Source organism: Euprymna scolopes, chromosome 29 (assembly GCF_053919585.1).
Source record: "Euprymna scolopes isolate OS-2025 chromosome 29, ASM5391958v1, whole genome shotgun sequence".
Classification (NCBI taxonomy): Eukaryota; Metazoa; Mollusca; class Cephalopoda; order Sepiida; family Sepiolidae; genus Euprymna; species Euprymna scolopes.
Window position 1 is genome coordinate 101200776 of NC_136510.1, and position 20000 is coordinate 101220775.

The 20000-nt window shown below is 32.2% G+C and overlaps 1 protein-coding gene across 1 annotated transcript in view; it reads left to right on the forward strand.

Moving 5' to 3' along the window:
• LOC145252797 (osmotic avoidance abnormal protein 3-like) overlaps positions 1-20000 on the forward strand; it is a 2582558-nt gene that overhangs the window by 2289430 nt on the left and 273128 nt on the right. The window contains exon 14 of the mRNA XM_080112744.1: positions 8733-8809. Within this exon, the coding sequence (XP_079968870.1) occupies positions 8733-8809 (77 nt within the window). The remainder of the gene's footprint in view (positions 1-8732; positions 8810-20000) is intronic.

A 20000-nucleotide genomic window follows, 5' to 3' on the forward strand; every position in this document is an offset into this window, starting at 1 on the left:
TACAGATGTGTTTAAACCTGTTTTTCTAGCTTCCCCATGAGGATAGAGTTTGACACAAACTCGGGTTTTAATGTAGGAAAAACCCCAGCTTCCCAAAACACCTTGGATTGAAGTAACAACAAAAAATTCCCTTAGTCTATAAGTATTTCTCCTTCACTAACTGAGAATAGAAAAGATGAAGTGTAATATCAGAACAGATACTTCACTTTGTTCTTAGATGTGCTCATCATTGAACAGAAGTATAAAATAAAACTGTGGGAAATTAATGACTGAAACTTAGTAAGTCAGATATAGATCAAAGTTTATTTGTATGAAATCCAACAAAATAAAATATATTTGTACCAATAATATATATATATATATATATATATATATATATATATATATATATATATAGTGTAAATTTTTGTTGAAAATTTAAAGATCCACGTTTTCTTTTTATAACCTTCGTTTATTTCCTGGATTTTTTCCATTACAGCTGGGTAGGCAATTTTACGATTTATGTGTCCATAAAAATATCCTGTCCCCACCAATGTCTTCAGATGTTTACCCATTAGATTTTTACAGCAAAAGGTATATTTTTAACACGCTGAACATCGTAATCGGGTAAAAAGATTCCAATGCCATTCCTCCTCGCTTCCTCCATCTTTTGTGTTATGTGAAGATAGTTTTCCGTTTTAACCCGTAGTTTCTTATTTTTATTTTTTTTTATTTTTTATTTATTAATTTTTTATTTTTGTTTTAATTTCCCCTTTTTTTCTATTTGTTTTTTTTCCAATTATCATATAATTTTATATAATTTTTATTTCTACATTTTTGCGTGTTTATTTTAATATTCCTGTTTTGCTTGGTGTTTGAATTCGTATTATTACTCGATCCTTCTGTTTTAAGGGGGGGTCACTCTCATGGAATCATTTTTTATATCTAGGATTACTTCCCTTGCATCTTTTATCTTTCCTTATATTACACGTTTCGTTTTTACTATTTTTTTCCTAATCTGCTCTAGTGCGTGAAATTAAATATTTGTTGCTGTGCAAACATCCGTGGATTACATCTAGTTGTTTGTTTAATAATTTTTCTTTTGATATTAGTATATATATATATATATATATATATATATATATATATATATATATATATACGTGAAAAGTAAAAAGGCTAGTCAAAATCAAATATTTTTTGTAATTGCTATTAGAATAGTTTTTTAATGTGGAGAAAACACAGTTTATGTCGTGAATGTCCGAGAGTCTATTGTTTTATTATTCAGCGTTTATCATGATCAATACTGACTATATACTCGTGATCATTAAGAAGTGTTGGGCAGCCTTGTGGAGATGAAGATGTGTTGGATATCAAGGCTGTGTGTATATTGAGAAATCATTTTGATAAAAATGTACACCAAGCCACAAATGTAAGAAACAACAAAATAATTATCAAATGTAGCAAAAGGTCCGTTGAATAAAAATTATGGATCTGACATCTTGTTTAATACTTATGCTGTGTGTACCGAGAAATCGCTTTGACAACAGCATGCTCCTGGAAGAAGAATAAAATGTTTATCAAATGTACCAAAAGATCATTTGAATATGTATTATAAACCTGATAGACACCGGGATATGGAAACAACAAACTTGATCAATTGTCAAAAAGAACGTAAGTCAAACGTATGATGTCTGAAAGGTTACATTTTGCACAGACTTACACAGGTGTAATGAAAACCAGGCCAATTCAGTGAAATTATAATGACAAAAAAAGCACTTATGGTATGGCTACAATGACAATGCCACTCTAAGGGGGCATTACAAATGGTAATCTGAAAAAAGTTGTTGGTTGACGATTGTGGTCTGAGAAAAATCAAGCTGTCGAATTTCTATGCGGGCATTTCCCTCCTAACAACCAGTTACCCATAACCGTCACCGAAAATAAAAATATATAACGATATCAATATATCTATAGAAGTGAGAATGTGTGTGAGGACAATTCTCAACCTATATACTCAAGAAATTTTTCTACCTATAGACTCGAAATTTGGTGTACAAGATATTCAGAAAACTTTTAAATGTGATTTTACTCGAAAAAAATAACGGTCGCTAATGGGTTAAAATCAGAAAATTGGTACGGTGGAGACATTGGACCTTTATCTGTTTTTCAACTGTTTCACGAATGTGCATGCCTGAATTGTTCACATGACAGATTTCTTATGTTAAGAATAAGTAGGTTTGAAAACACTTTTTAAAGAACGATTTTGGCTGGCATAATGGTTATCGTACGCGACTCATTGTCTTTAGGTTCTGGTTTCGATCTCAGCTCGAGTATTTTTTTTTTTTTTTTACTGACAAGAAGCGACTGTTTGGAAAAAAAACATAATACTCGTATACACATGCCTCAGTTTCTGTATGAAATAAAATATAATATTTATGCGTATTTGGTTCGGCCGGGCAATGCCGATCAACCTGCTAGTATTGTTCTATTTTTATATATCAGTGTGTCGTTATTTCTTTTTTAAACATAGCAGGAACACAACAGCGGTATTGTGGAGGATGAACAGTTGTTCTAACAGGATGGAACAAACGCTATTCCATTTGGATGTTGAGGGGACACTGTTGTGATCGGCTCATCAGAAGGAGGTGCGATCCCAAATGGGCTTCACATCTACCGCACGATAATTTATTTCCCAATTCTTATCTGATTTAATAGATCATATCCGTTAAACAGTCCCCAGATTATTCATGATTTATCATCACAGCCAAAGTCAAAGCAGAAAAGGATTGTAACATTTCATGGGTGGTATTTTTATGGGTGGGTATGGGGATTCTAAAATTAATTGGAAAGTTTATATCTTTTCAAATAACTGTGGAAAAAGCTGACCAATATGATAACCAGATGAGCCACGAAGGAACCCTTTAAGAGGTAACGTTAGTTGTTTGCACATTTCATTTGTCACTTTGTCCGTGACCGAGGGCGCAAACATGAAACCTCATCGCAGCGCGGAAATCAGGTGTTTATTTCTGACGCGAAAACCTTATGAGATTTTGTTTAGGAGATCCCTCAGTTGCAATACGATGTTTATGAGAATTAATACAGAGCACCCTCCTCGATTCCAGCTTCCGTGGCTCAAAGGTCAAACTAGATTCAAGCGGGGGCTGAAATGGCGGACAAATTATGTGATTAATTGCGCTTAGCCGTGAATTGATATCTTCTGGAATTGGTGGACATTTTGGCAAGATGATCAAGTGCGCAACGATATTGTGCGGACGCTGAATCATGTCAAAATCTTACACGTAATAATTAGGCAGAAATCAAAAATGAAATGCCAATAATAATGGATGCTAGCTGCAACATGGTCAAATAAATAAAGCTGAGCACTCATTTGTGAATATGCAATGGGTGTGTGCAGATGTTTGTACATGTACAAGTTAGTTGTTAGGTTTTGCAGTATGTATATTCGCTTTCTTTATTATTATTCAACTAGCTCATACTATAGTTCATATTTTAATTTCTACTCACTGTTTGAAATCATTGAAACGAAGATAGTAAGAACAAGAAGAGGATACGAATATATATGGAAAAGAAGGTGCAACTAATCGATAAGAAGAAATAGACGAGAAATAGATGAGAAGAAATAGAAAAACTAATCGATAAGAAGAAATAGACAAAACTAATCGATAAGAAGAAATAGACAAAACTAATCGATAAGAAGAAATAGACAAAACTAATCGATAAGAAGAAATAGACAAAACTAATCGATAAGAAGAAATAGACAAAACTAATCGATAAGAAGAAATATACAAAAATAATAGATGAGAAGAAATAGACGAAACTAATCGATAAGAAGAAATAGACAAAACTAATCGATAAGAAGAAACAGACAAAACTAATCGATAAGAAGAAATAGACAAAACTAATCGATAAGAAGAAATATACAAAAATAATCGATAAGATGAAATAGACAAAAATAATAGATGAGAAGAAATAGACAAAACTAATCGATAAGAAGAAATAGACAAAACTAATCGATAAGAAAAAGTCGATCGATAATTGATAAGAAAAAAGGAAATGAAACTAATCGATCAGTAAAAGAAGACAAAACTAATACACAAGAAAAAGAAGACAGAACTATTGATAAAAGAAGTCGAAAGTAATCGATAAAAATAGGGACAAAACTAATCAATAAGAAAATATGGATAAAACTAATCGATAAAATGGAGACAAGACTAATCGACAATTAAAGGTAAAAAACTGTTGAATAAGAAAAAAGAAGACACAACTAATCGATAAAAAAGGGGATGAGACTAATCGATAATTAAAGGTGGACAAAACTGATTGACAAGAAAAAACAAAACAAAACTAATCGATAATAAAAAGTGAACAAAACTGATCGATAAGAAACAGGAGACGAAACTAATCGACAAGAAAAAGAACACAAAACTAACCAATAAGAAAATGGAGACAAAATTAACCGTCAGGAAAAGAGGAAACTAATCGATAAAAAATCAAAACGATATTACTCAATAATAAAAAAAAACTTAACTAATATTTTCTCATATAACTTAAATTTGCATATTTTTTTATCATTATGAGTTATTTTTAAGATTAAGCCTCCTCTCTTTGACTCATAGAGTTAAATTGTCAAATATGATTATTCATCCTGTGACGAGAGTTAGGCACAGGTATGTTCACATTTTTAACACATGTCAAAATATGATATTTTAAATGAGTTGACGAAAGATAATTGGATAATGGACACGAACTGACTTTTCCGATCCATAGAAACACTTTCACTGACGGATGTGTGCAACCTTCAACTGGCTCCTCCTGTTAGTATCTAAAAAGAATCTGGAAACCTATAGCAACAACAACCTGTGCTTATCTATAAGTCTGTAATGGATCGTTAAAAATGTAAAGCCTCAGCATTGTACGATTCGAGAATCCAGCATTGTGCGAGTCGAGAGTGGCTGGCTAGGCAAGCCACCCTCGAATCCCACATAACTGATTCGTATGGTTTTACTTTTTTTAACGATCCATTCCAAACAAATGAACACAGTTTACTATTTTGCTCATAGCTGAAGGGATTTCAGGTTCATAATTTTCTTAAAAATAAATTATCTAATTCATAAAACTCACTATATCTGTCTGTCTGACTGTCTGTCTCCATATTTCCAAACTCTACCTCTTCCGAAACTAGAGGTCGCAGATCGGCCCCAAGGACCTCAAATGATTGGAATTTTTATGCACCGTTCTTTCATGGGTCTTTAGCCGGTTAAAATAGTTTTTAAGGGGTAAAAAATGGGTAAAAATTGAAAAAAAAAAATCGTTATACATTTTATACATTCATCTTAGTTTATTTTTAATCAGTTCATATGCGTGTAACACTGGTACAGTGGTAACGTCACCAGCTTTGAATGCTACGGTTTTGCTTTCGGTTTCTATTCTAGCTGATGGCAATCAAATATTTTTTTTTACTTTTGAAATCACGACTATAATAATACATATGAAATCTGGACATATTAAAATATCATATTTAAGCGTATTTTACCACCGCCCCCCACTAGTGAATAAATAACATAATACGTATATATGAGAGTATGCGAAAGATGTGGGTGGCAAGACGATAGACGTTGTCCAGAAGTTTTTGGTACTTGTTCATAATACGTATCGTGCTACTTTCGGAATTTTACGGCCAGTTTACGTAAAACGCCGAAAGGTGCTGAAACTCTGAGCCAATGAAATCTCAGCATCCAACGTCATTTAAGAAAACATTTATTTGCTATTATAAGTTTATTATACTTGAAAAAATACTAAATATTTATCTTGATTTGAACAAAAACAACAATCATACAAGAAAAAAAAGTATAAACAAATACAAAAAATCTAAACTAAATATTTATTCATGAAACTTACCTTACAACGAGTGTTTTTTTCTTGATTTAAATTTTTCATTTTCTTAAAGTTTCGTAAAACTTGTTCAATACTTATTCATTATATTTTCTTTGAAACAATGAAAAGAATATTGTTTTTATTTTTGAACTGACAGAGATTCCTGATGTTTTCCGGGATTGAACATGAAGATCAATGAATGTTTCGCACTCCGATATTTTTATTGTCATTGAAATCGGTGAAATTGTCCAGTTTCAATCAAATCAAAACCGGCTTTAGTTGAAGACCCATCGCAGTGCACCAGGAGGAAGCTTCACATGCCTTCACGCTGTGACTTAGTCCATAATGCATTGTAGTCCACATTGCACTGTAGAGAACCTACTGTTGATTTTTTAAAAATATTTTGTATATATAATCGTTTGAATTAAAGTTTAAAATGCAAAAGTCAAGTATCATAGTTCAATTGTGCTCTAAACAGAAACATTCATTTCGAACGCGGACCTATCATATCAAAGAAGCTACTGTTGATTTTATGTGTCGGGCCTGTTGCCTTATGTGGTAAATGCACTTGTGATGTTAGGCTGTGTAAGACGTTAACCTTTGTCAAAATCGCCTATTCTTTTTTTCATCAACTTATTTCGATTATTGATTATCGATACTTATGGAAGAGATTTTTTTTTACATTTTCACCCCAAACAAGGCACATTGCCACTTTGATGTAGGGGGCTACTATCAGGGACATAAGCTACAGGGGTACTATGTGGGGAGTTGGGCAGCAAGATGTCGGTTCACGTTATACTTGAACTTCTGCATGTCAGCACAGTTGGAGAAGCAGAAACCCGGAAAAAGAATTCCAAAGTCTAGCGGTTCTGGGGAAGAAACTATTAGAGTAGAAGGCTCTCTTACATCTAGGGATCTCAACTGTGAAGGGGTGGGATTTTGCTGCTTGTTGGGTTTGTCGGGGTTATTTACGTCGAGGGGGTACAAGTGCTTGCAGTTCGTCGGAGCATTCACCGATACAAAGCATATCTAAGAGGACGACCAGACACCAAGGCCAGAGACCACGTCATTGCCTCTCATCTGCTAGTGGTGGGCATAAAGAGCGTACGTTCTCGTGTCTTTCGGGGCGGCTGGTGAAGTCTGCTGAAAATTGTTTTTTCGACCAGGTTTTATCGGAATTTCTAAGAAATAAGAATGCAAAGGTTATTTTCAATCATAAAACTGTTCCCAGTAGAACACGTGTTTGATTAAAAACATAAAGTGAAGAGTAGCCCCAAGTCAAAATGTCCAGAGTGTAAATACTAACTTATGTGAGTGTTTGGCAGCGTGGCATTGTGTATGTGCGCACGTTTTGCTTGTTTTTGTTAGTGCGTGTATAGATGTGCGCCAGTTGATGAAGACTATTATGTGAGTCACAGAGTTCTCTTCTTTGAGACTTGCTTCCCTCCTCCCTGCCGGTGGTTGAGATGAAGAAGAAAAAAAAAGAAATAACTTATTTTTCAAACTTAATTAAATTACGTAAATAATTAATAAAACAAGTTCGTATCAAAATGTCGATATGAAAATGAACATAAATTGAAAATAACCTTTGCATTCTTATATAAAAAAAATAATTTCGTATAAAATTTCGTTTTTCTCAATTTCTCTTTTACAAAATTTTTATATAGTGTTTGGTTGAATCACTCTACTACTTTTCACCCTTTCTTCGTTATCGGCGTTTTTATATATGTTTTCATTGTTAGTTACTCGTATTATCTCTATAATTTTTAGTTAATAAAAATATACAAGATATATATAAAAAATATATATAAAATTTAGACAGTACTTACTATCTGGTGACTTTTCTATTATTTCAATATTTCCTTTTATTTTCATTTTGTTATTTCAATATTTCATTTTATTTTCATTTTATTATTTCAATATTTCCTTTTATTTTCATTTTGTTATTTCAATATTTCATTTTATTTTTATTTTATTATTTCAATATTTTATTTTATTTTCATTTTTTTATTTCAATATTTCATTTTATTTTCATTTTATTATTTCAATATTTTATTTTATTTTCATTTTATTATTTCAATATTTCATTTTATTTTCATTTTATTATTTCAATATTTCATTTTATTTTCATTTTATTATTTCAATATTTCATTTTATTTTCATTTTATTATTTCAATATTTTATTTTATTTTCATTTTATTATTTCAATATTTCATTTTATTTTCATTTTATTATTTCAATATTTCATTTTATTTTCATTTTATTATTTCAATATTTCATTTTATTTTCATTTTATTATTTCAATATTTCATTTTATTTTCATTTTATTATTTCAATATTTTATTTTATTTTCATTTTATTATTTCAATATTTCATTTTATTTTCATTTTATTATTTCAATATTTCATTTTATTTTCATTTTATTATTTCAATATTTTATTTTATTTTCATATTATTATTTCAATATTTTATTTTATTTTCATTTTATTATTTCAATATTTCATTTTATTTTCATTTTGTTATGTTCCATATAAATCCTTTAGCTACTTCCTTCGCTAAAACAATAACTTTTATACTCCTATATTAAATGTTAGTGTGATTCTTGGCGATTCCTATCGACGCTATCGTTATCCAAGATGGCCTCTACCAAGGCCAGAGACCACGTCACAAGTTTAACAGTCACTTCCGCAAACCTTTCCAACACATGCCAACACGTAAAACGGACGTTGAACACAATATTTTGATAACGATAATATTTACTGTAATTAGGAATTCAATTTGAAATCAATGAAATATTTAAAAGTCTTCAAACCAAATAGCATTCCACTCATAATTTTTAATTTTGATATTTTCAGCGAATCGAAGCTCCGAATATAATGCCCATACAGTCTCCCCAACTCTAACAAGACCCGAAGAGGATAAACTAAGGGAGGTAAGTCATTCTTGAGACATAATGATTATCTTTACGATTACTGTTTCGTTTTCACTTCTGGTATCCCCCCTTCCAAGTTAATGTTTTCCCTTAATAATGACGTTATTTAGAAAGCCCTTTCTTCTTCTTCTTCTTCTTCTTCTTCTTCTTCTTCTTCTTCTTCTTCTTCAACAACAACAACAATAGTAATAATACCAATAATAATAATAATAACAATAATGATAATAACAATAATAATAATAATAATAATAATAATAATAATAACAGCAATAGTAATAATAGCAATAATAATAATAATAATAATAATAATAATAATAACAGCAATAGTAATAACAGCAATAATAATAATAATAATAATAATAATAATAGTAATAGCCGAATGGCTGAAAGACATGAAAGAAGAGTTACAACAAATAGAAGAAGGAACAGTGAATGAAATCAGCAAGGAAACCCTAAAGAAAACCATAGGAAAAATGACAAAGTTGAGAGCACCAGGGCACGACGGGATGAATGCATACTGGTTCAAAAAATTCACAACCTTACACGAAAGGCTAGCCTAAAACCTGAGAAAATGTATACAGGAAGCAAGCGTACCAGACTGGATGACAAAAGGTAGAACTACACTGCTACAGAAGGACACGGAGAAAGGAACCGTCCCTAACAACTAAAGGCCAATCACGTGCTTACCAACTATGTGGAAGATACTGACAGCACAACTGAGGGAACAAATCTACCACTCCCTGAATAACCGTGGACTCATCCCCGAGGAGCAGAAAGGATGCCAAAAAGGAAAAAGAGGAACACATGACCTGTTATATATAGATCAAAAGATCCTAAAGAGGTAAAAAGGAGGAGAAAGAATTTAGCCATGGCATGGATCGACTACAAAAAAGAGTACAACAGGATCCCCCAAGCATGGATAACAGAATGCTTAAAAATGTATAAAATACCAAGCGGGATCACCAACATAATAGAAAATGCAATGAAAACATGGAGACTGGGATTGACAGCTGATGGACAACACATAACAAAAATTAACATACAAAGAGGCATCTTCCAAGGAGACTCACTATCACCATTATTGTTCATCATAGCCATGATGCCCTTGAAAGTATTCTGAGAAAGTGCCAAGCCGGATACAAGTTCTCCAATACAGAGGAAAAAAAATGAACCACCTGATATACATGGGCGATCTGAAAAATTTTGCAAGATTGAAAAGGAGCTAGAGACACTAATTAACGCTACCAGGATCTTCAGCCAAGATATCCAAATGGAATTTGGAATGGAAAAGTGCGCACAACTAGTTATAAGAAAGGGAAAACTGAAAACGACAGAAGGCATGGAACTACTCAACCAAACAGAAATGAGAGCACTAGAGGAACAAGATGGCTATAAATACTTGGGAATTCTGGAAGCGGACACCATCAGAGCAACAGAAATGAAAGAGAAAATTGGAAAGGAATACCTCAGGAGAACAAGAAAACTCCTGGAAACAAAATTCTGTAGCAGAAACCTAATAAAAGGTATAAATACATGGGCATTATCATTATTATAGGGTGGACAAAAGAAGAACTGAGACAACTCGACCAGAAAACCAGGAAACTCATGACCATGTATAATGCACTACACCCAAAGGACGATATTGACAGACTCTACGTGAAAAAGAAAGATGTCAGGAGAGGACTGATCTGTATAGAAGACTGTGTGAAGGATACGAAAAAAGAACTATAAAAATACATAATGCAAAACACTGAAAGGATAAATATGGCAGTGAGAGACACTGAACAAACAACAAAACAGAAAACAGAGAGACACACGACAAAACGAGAAAAGAGAAATGGGAAGAGAAACAACTCCACGGAAGATTCATAAGAATGACAAAAGATGAGAATAAAGAAAACACCTGGACATGGATGCGAAAAGGACATATAAACCGAGAAACTTAATCTCTAATAACTGCAGCACAAAATAACTCGATAAGAACCAAGCATATCAAAGCAAGGATCGATAAAACACAAGAAAACAGCAAATGCAGACTATGTGGACAAAGAGACAAAAGATAAACTATATAGTTAGTGAATGCAGCAAACTGGCCCAAAAGGAATACAAAAACAGGCATGACCAAGTGGGGAGGACAGTGCACTGGGAATTGTGCAAACAACTGCATTTTGAGCATACAGACAAATGGTACAAGCATAAACCCGGAACAGCACTCGAAAACGAGAACCACAAAATCCTATGGGACATGGACATATAGATAGACAAACTCATCCAAGCAAGAAGACCAGATGTCGTAATAATTAACAAGAAAGAAAAATCCTGTCAAATCGTAGACTTTGCTGTCCCAGCTGATCACAGGGTGAGTATAAAAGAAAAGGAGAAACGAAGCAAATACACAGAGCTAGCCAGAGAGTTAAAAGGGATTTGGATGATGAAGAAAATCAAAATAGTACCGATAATAGTAAGAGCACTAGGAACAATTCCAAAAAACTTCGAAAAAAGAATGTCAGAAATTGGAATCAGAGGAATAACTGCAAAAGTACAACGACTAACGATAATGAAAACGACTGAAATATTAAGGAAAACCCTTGAATGTGGAGAATAATACAAGAAGACAATATAACGAATAAGCGTTACAGGGAATGAAGAACACCGAAGCTGCATATCTACATGTTCTACACCCTCATCATGCATCCCCCCATTGTTTCATTACCGCTCCCCCCCAATACAAAAGTGATACCAAAAAGCCGAGAAGGGTCAAGAAGGACTGAAAGACCGAGGAGAGAGCGCTAGCCAGAGCTCGGTTGGACAAGCACAAAGAGAACTGGGACCTTGGGGAGGCTATATGTCTAATCTGGCATAATTGTTGTATTTTTTTGTAGTTTCTTTTTTCATGGTTATTTAGATGATGAACGTTCTTTTGTTGTTCATGTTAAGTAAGAGTCTTAGGAGTGCTCATGTGTCTTAATCATGTTGTTAGAAGAGATGGAGACATTTTTTTTTTACACAGTGATCGACACTTATCAAGGCCCGGAAGCCACTCAGGGATAAGGGTTATTGCAAGTACATTACGTTAGTGTGGAGATTTGATGAAGTGTTTACTTAAGGGGGCGGTTCATTAGGAATTTGTTAACGTTGGACTTGAACACATCCAAGTTGTAGTCCGGTGGGAAGCAGGCAGACGGAACAGTAACAAGTATATATAAAGAGAGAGAGAGAGTACATATAAATACACTTTGAGAAGGTGATTCGATATATAGATAGATAGACCGAGAGATTGGCATTCATGTTATTGACAGTTCTGTATGAAACGGGAGTGTTTATATAACATTTATAGTTTGACACATATACTTTCTAACACATATTTTTTAGATGATGATTTTATCAAAGGTTCTTATACATAAATGGACAATACGTTTTTCCGTTGAATTACAACACGAAGACGCATGTTATGAAGAACACGATGATCATTTATTTCTTCCATATGACCGGCCAATGGCTTTGCATCCAGGAATTCAAAGTTTCTTTACATCTTCTTCTAAAACCCTCTCGCTTCCAGACGGTGCCAAGGTTCGGTCTGAACCTCTCTTGACTCTTCGAGTCTCTGACTCCTCTACTCTCTCTAACTAACCTAACTTCGCACTCTTTCCTATATTGAGAAATCACATGTATGTCTGGCCAATGTGACTATAATTCACGTGTCATCAACATGCGCGATTTGCACGTGTTTGAAACCATTTCTGATGACCAGGAAATTTCCCATTTTCCTTTGTCGTTTTACAAAGGAATTTAACCTACTTATCTAATTCTGTAACCCATATTTTATTATGCATTCTTTCTAAGAATGTGAATAGTTTCCAGCCAAATTTGTATTTATTAAATATTTTAACAGAATACACAATTTACTGGACATTCCATTTAAAACCTATTGTTCTTTAAAACTTATCTACCGGGTTCGATTCCCGTTTTATCTGATTTTATTTTCATTTAACTAATTCTCTTTATTTTTACTTACATGAAAAGGGGACAAGCCTTTTCATGTAACATAATTATTATTCATTAAAATTCTGGGGTCTGCGTTCGCGCCTGGTCCACAAAGTATGGAAATAAGAAATTAAAAACAAAAAAAAACGTTTACAAGTGTTTTTGATATAGATGTACCTAAGAATACTGTGATAAGTATATTTTAACTTCAATAGGGATGGTATGATAAAATTGTGGGGTCTGCCTTCGCGCCCGATCTCCATAGAATGGAAATAGGCACACACTTTAATAAAGACTTTTCATATCTATCTGCGTAAGTATACTTTGATAATTATGTTTCAGTTTGAAGAAATATGGTATAATAAAATTATGGGGTGTTCGTTCGCGCCTGACCTCCATAGAATGGAAATATGTCACAAAGTTTAACAAGGTTTTTTAATATAGATCCACAGAATATTATGAGAAGTGTTTCAGTGTGAACAGGTATGGTATAATAAATTATGGTGTTTATCTATTTTATTTTTACTTTCATCATATTTTGCTTTGGTTTTGATACCCCCAAATTCGAAGCTATTTCTTTACAACCCTTCCTTTTCATAACCTATCATACTTTCATCAATCAGAATCCATTTTCTGTAGGCTGTTTTTGAACCAGTAAACGACGGGTACTTTTGCTAGTATATTATATATATACATATATATTATACATGTTATATATATATATATATATATTATATATAAATAATACATAAATAATATATATACATATTATATATATAATATATATGTACATATTATATATATTATATATAAATATATATTGCATATATAATCTTCATATATATAATATATTATATATATTATATATAAATATATATTATACATAATTTGTATTATATACAAATATATATTATACATAATTTGTATTATATATAATATATATTATATATAATATATTATATATATTACATATAGATTATGTATATATATTATATATATGATATATTATATATTATATATAATATACATATATTATATATAAATATAATGTATATAAATATATATTATATATAATATATATTATGTATAATATATATATAAATATATATTATATATAACATATATATAGAAATATATATTATATATATAATATATATTTACATAATATATATAATGTATATATATAAATATATATTATATATCTAATATATATTTACATAATATATATAATGTATATATATAAATATATATTATATATATATAATATATATTTACATAATATATATAATGTGTATATATAAATGTATATTATATATATAATAGATATTTACATAACATATAATATATATATATATATATACTATAGATGTAATATATATATTATATGCATATACTACATATATATAATGTATATATATACTAGGAGGCTGTCCGGCGTTGCCGGTCGTAAAATATGCATAAATATATTCTAATTCATACATATTTATTATGAAGAAAAATACCGTATGTCTATATACTAAGTTTCAAGTCTGTATATAAAAAATTTGTTAAGTATATAGGTTGAGAAGTGTCCTCACACACATTCTCACTTTTATAGATATATATATAGATTATATTTTTTTTTATTGTAGTAGCACTTTGAATACAAGGAACAAAACTGGTCATGAATTCTTTATTATACCCCTTATATATACCTTATTACAGAGTCAATTTTCTATTGAATATTATATTGTACCTAATATATTGTACTGATCTGAATAATAAAATATAAAATTACTTGAGTGCCATCAGCTAGAATCGAAACCAAAACATTTAGCTCTTCAGCCACGTTCCCTACCATTTGAGCTAGAAAATAAATATTTAAAATTAAACCACTTCAATCTATGAATGAATTTGGGCATGCGCAAAAGTAATAGATATATGTCGGCAGGTTGAAATGAACATTTTGCATTTCAATTTGCCGACATATTTTTGTATTCGTTACTAGTTCATCCAAACAAAGATTTTACTCGTTATAAAACCATCCTCGGTGTATGATTACTATTTGCTGTTGATTTCAGTGTCATGTGACCAGTTGTTTAAGAGTTTATCGGTTAAATATTTTCACACAAACACACATACATCTACTGTTTTATTTATATAAGAGATTAGAGCATTACCATAATGAATTTTAATGGTTAATTTTTCGATGAATTCATAACAGGGTTTGTTCCCTGTATTCAATGTAGTTAACGTAATAAAAATAAGTATTTGTAGTTCTAGTCCTACACTATTGAGCTTATAATAGTGCTTAAATTGTTTTCTTTAAATTATATTTGAAATAAAAGTTTATATTTTAAATTTAGTGTATACTAAGAATTCATTCCGCTCAGCTCCTATGTACTGTTCATAAGTTTATGTGCATACGTATATATATATTAAAAAGTTTCACTCATGTCCAGGTAACCTACATCTAAAATTTTAGTGTTTAGACTCAAAATTAACGGAGGAGTTTGGTAGAGTCTGCAAAGGTCAATTCTTTCAACTTTGACCTCTTGGCAGCTAAAATTTCGCCCCAAAACTGATTAAAAAGCTTGCTGCCTGTCTAAATACCATTTATGTGAAATTTCAAACGTTTAAACTCAAAATTGGCTAAATAGTTTGCTAGAGGCAGCAAAAGTCAAATCTTTTGAACTTTGATGCAAAATTACAAATGTTTAGACCAAAAATTGGTTATGATGTCAAATTCTGTTTAACTTTGACCCCTTAACATTCATTGTTTTGGGCTCAAATCAAATTAAAAAGTGTGATCCATGTCCAAGTAACCTACATCTAAAATTCCAAGTGTTTAGACCCAAAATTAGCTGAGGAGTTTGGTTGAGTTTTCAAAGGTCAAATATATGTACACATATATATATATATATATATATATATATATATATAAAAATTAACATAAAAAAACCCTAACCTCGATTTAAAACAGGTCAAGAAACTAGATATCCAGGCTAAATAGAGCACACACAAAGGAACAGGTCAACCAGAGGTCAAATAGGCCTTTGTCCGGTAAGTGCATGTTCATTGGGTGATAGGAAGGGCGCGGTGGATACTAGAAAGCTGATTGGCTAACTAAAATCTCAATAGAAGGTGCATATATAAAAACGACAGACAACCACAAAATTTGCGCATAAGCCTGAAGAGTCCTAGAGTGGATGAAACGTGGAATATTCATTATAGTTTAATCACCATATATATTTTATAACTTACTAACTCGCTCTACCTACGTATTGAGCACTTTTGAAGTAAATACTTAAAGTTTATGCATAAATTTATACTTTCGTATATTAATTTTATGTGAGTAAATGAAGTAGTTATATATATATATATATATATTAAAAATGTTTGCAGTGTTTGAATAATTTTATTTATAAAGGATCTAAAATTATCAAATTTCTAATCTTCTCATAACATTATTCCTCATTTAGCTGATAATCACATTAATACTTACATTCGAATGTCTTTTGGCCTTGGTAAGTGGTCACTGTTTAATATAAAAAGAAAATCTGGAATTTCAAAGTGGTCACCTATCTAAGTACTATCTAAACAGAACGTTGCTTAACTTTTGTTATTTGAGAGGAACGATGCGTCAGCGCGATTTATTTGGGACGGAAACAGGTTAAAAATAAATAAAAATAAACATAAAAATCAAAACAACCAAGATAATGATAACCGACCAAAGAAAAATGTAAATATTATAAACAAAAATTTATTTTAGAAGTATTACTAAATACAACATAATTAAGCATTAAAAAAAATGTTATTAACTATCGTTGTTGTTTGAAAAAAAAATTAATGACCAAGCAGAAGAGGTCGTATTTAATAATGGATAAATATTCGAGGTAATTAATGATTTATAGTCTAGGTAAAATCAGTTCTTTATGCACATATGCAAACATGAGCCAATGAGTAAATAATGTTTTTTTTTGTTTTTTTTTTTAATGCACCAAGAAAATGTACTTGCTAGATTATGCTCTGATGATTTCATTAAAATTTGATATCTTTGCGCGTCTTATTATGGCGACCATCTTAAAAGCTTGTTTTCCAATTTAGTTAATTGAGGAAATAAACTTCAGGTTCTGTTCAAACTCAGATTTAAAAAAAAAAAAAAAAAAAGATGAAAGATCAGTTTTTAGCCGAATCAGGAAGTTTTGCCGAGTTGATTCAGTCAATTCTGCTCTTTTCTTAATTAACCGTCCTACTCCATGTGTAACAGAACGCGGGCGCGCGTATGGCAGCTGTATGCAAATGACCGAGCTGTGTGCGAGGTGACGTCACGGCAAGGAAGAAGGAAAAAGATTTTAAAAAGAAGAACGCATGCGTACGAAACGTTGTGAGAATAACACCCAAGATGTGAACAGTACTCTATTCATCCAAATGATACGGATTATCAATCCTCATCTCAAAAATTTAAAGAACATGAACTGTATCTGTACCATTTGTGAATTAAATCAATATTATTTGCCTAACAAATCGAAGAGTTGACCAATTCCAGAAAAAAAACCCTTTGAAGTCCAAAGAGTTTATCTATCATCTGCCGGAAGTGACGTCATGTACCGTTTTGGTAGGTATTATTATTTAGATAACTCTACAGATACAAATCTGAATAGCTAAACTCCAATGATTATGAAGCTTTTTCTGTATCAAGAGAGGACCAATAACTATCCCCAGTAAATAAAAAAAAAAAACTGTTGAAACATTCATAACTGAAACTTGGTGGACAGTTCAGGTATGGACGGAGGTTTATTTGTAATAAACAAGTTCGAACTGGAGAAAGAATTGCGAATTTCATTAACTACAGGGTGGATCGATAAAAGTGTCGCCCTTAAGAAAACAACTCTACAGCTTTATTTTAAAACTTTTATAAAAAAACAAAGTCAATTCAGGTAACTTGATTATGAAGTAGACCTGACATCTATTCAATGTAGCTGCTTTCAGCCTCAATCACTGCCTCGACATGTGTTCGCAAGTGCCTTTCGCACAAGTGCTGGCAGGAGCTCAGCAAATACGCAGCAGATGGCTGCGATCAAGCTGGTTTTGGTGTTGTGTGAAATCATGTCAGTGATGTTCCTGACCTATGACCAAATGAAGTAGTCCAGCGGGTACAGGTCGGTGGAAGAGGGGAGCCAATGAGAGAAGGGTACAAAGTCGTAGCACTCCTTCTGAAGCCAAGCTTGAGTCTTTTTGGACTTGTGAGCTGGCACGGAGTCCTGCGGCTACACCCAGGATTTGCCAGCAGCTACATGATTGCAACTGGTGATCACCACACTCTTCAGCACATCCAGATATACTTTGGTGTTGATTTTCAAGCTGTGTCTGTGAGGTGGCATGATGTGGCCTTCACTTGAAACCACATCAAAGACAATAACCATAGCTAAAAACGTTGTTTTCATCTTCCTGGGCACGTCCCTATTATTCGTGGCAATCCAGTGATGCATTTTGAGGGTGCTGGCAATGGTCCTGTTCTCATAACTTGGATTGGTAGAGAGCATGAGTTGTACAGTGGCGCATCCGATCTCGATTTCAGACATGATTGAAGGCTCCTATCACTCTTGAGATTTGTACACAACTGGCCAACTAGTAGATGGGTTGCAAAAAAATAAAGATAAACAAAACGGTTTTCATTAAACGGAAAAGAAATGTTTTCTTTACAATGGCGACAATTTTATCGTTCCACCCTGCATAACAAGTTAAGCAATTCTAGGGAGTGGGGGGGGTCACTGTATACTTTAGGCGACATTTTGCCTTTGGTAACAATTATTTCTTGTATGTTGCCTTTGGTAACAATTATTTTTTTTTATTACTTTTTTGTGTTGTTGTCTATACTGGATAATGTCCAATTATTTTGACATATTATTTAAATAACTTCACATATACAAATCTGAGTGATGGAAGTCCGATGATTGTGAAGATTATTCATTATCGTGAGACGACCAATAATGTGTCTCACATGAATAAAAATTAAAAAAAAAACTGTTGAACACACATAACTGAAACTTGGTGGACAATTCAGGTACGGACTGAGGCTTATTTGTACTAAATAAGTTTGTTTTGGAAAGAGAATTGTGAATTTCATTAACTTTATCAAGGTTTGCAATTCATGGGGGGGGGGGTCACCGTGTACTTTAGGCAACCGCCTTCTCCTCAGATACCCTTTGTTGTTCAAAAAATACCAAAAGATACCCAATAGTCACAGCCTCGTTTTGAAATTGAATTTCAAAACGAGGCTGTGACTTTTGAAGGATAGTGAAGCAGAAATCAAATTCAGTTCTTCAGTTCTACGTCTTCCGTTTCCATTTTTTTTTTCTTTTTATTCGTCATATTCGTAAGAAGGAGCAAACTTTGTTTGGAATTATTCATCTGTAAGCTGTGATTCGTTTTTCAGTAATTCCCCTGATAAACAATATGGGAAACATCGATTATATTGGTTCGATGAAAGCTAAGTTAGAAAAGAAAGGCAGATTTTTTTATTGTTTTTTTTTTCTTTTCTTTTCACATTCTTCGATTGCCAAGGTCACATGTACACTGAAAATCAGATCTATACAAGCATAAATATACGTATTGAACACATACATTCATCATTTTTCACTTTAAATGTTCAACAATAGAAATCTCTTCTCTGAAGGTCAAAAAGACCGTACAATAGTGTTTGTATATTATATGCGTGTGTGCGTACAAAAGTGTTTGTATATTATATGCGCGCGCGCGTGTGTGTGTGTGTGTACAAAAGTGCATGTATATTATATTATATGCGTGTGTGTATGCGTGTGTGAGTGTGTTGAAAGTTTTTCAATCCTTGAAATCATATTAAAAAAAAAAAGCAAGAAAAAATTATTTTTTAATCCTAAATTCCAAGTTTTAAAACTATTTCACTAGTAAGTCAATTAATCTTTTGCTATCACTGTATTAGTTTGCTTCCAAGAAGTTATGCTAGTTCTAATATTATTTCAGAGATCATCAGTTGTTTACCATGAAACACAGTTTCAGGGAATTATATATATATATATATACTAGCATGGGTGCCTGGTGTTGCCCGGGTGTTTGGAGGTGTGTGCTGAGCAAAAAAAAAAAAAAAAAAAAAAGTGGTATTAGGACGGCAGGCTCAAACCCGTACCACGAAGGAGGAACAGAACTGGAAAAAAACGTGACGTCTTTGCTGTTACAACCACGGCAA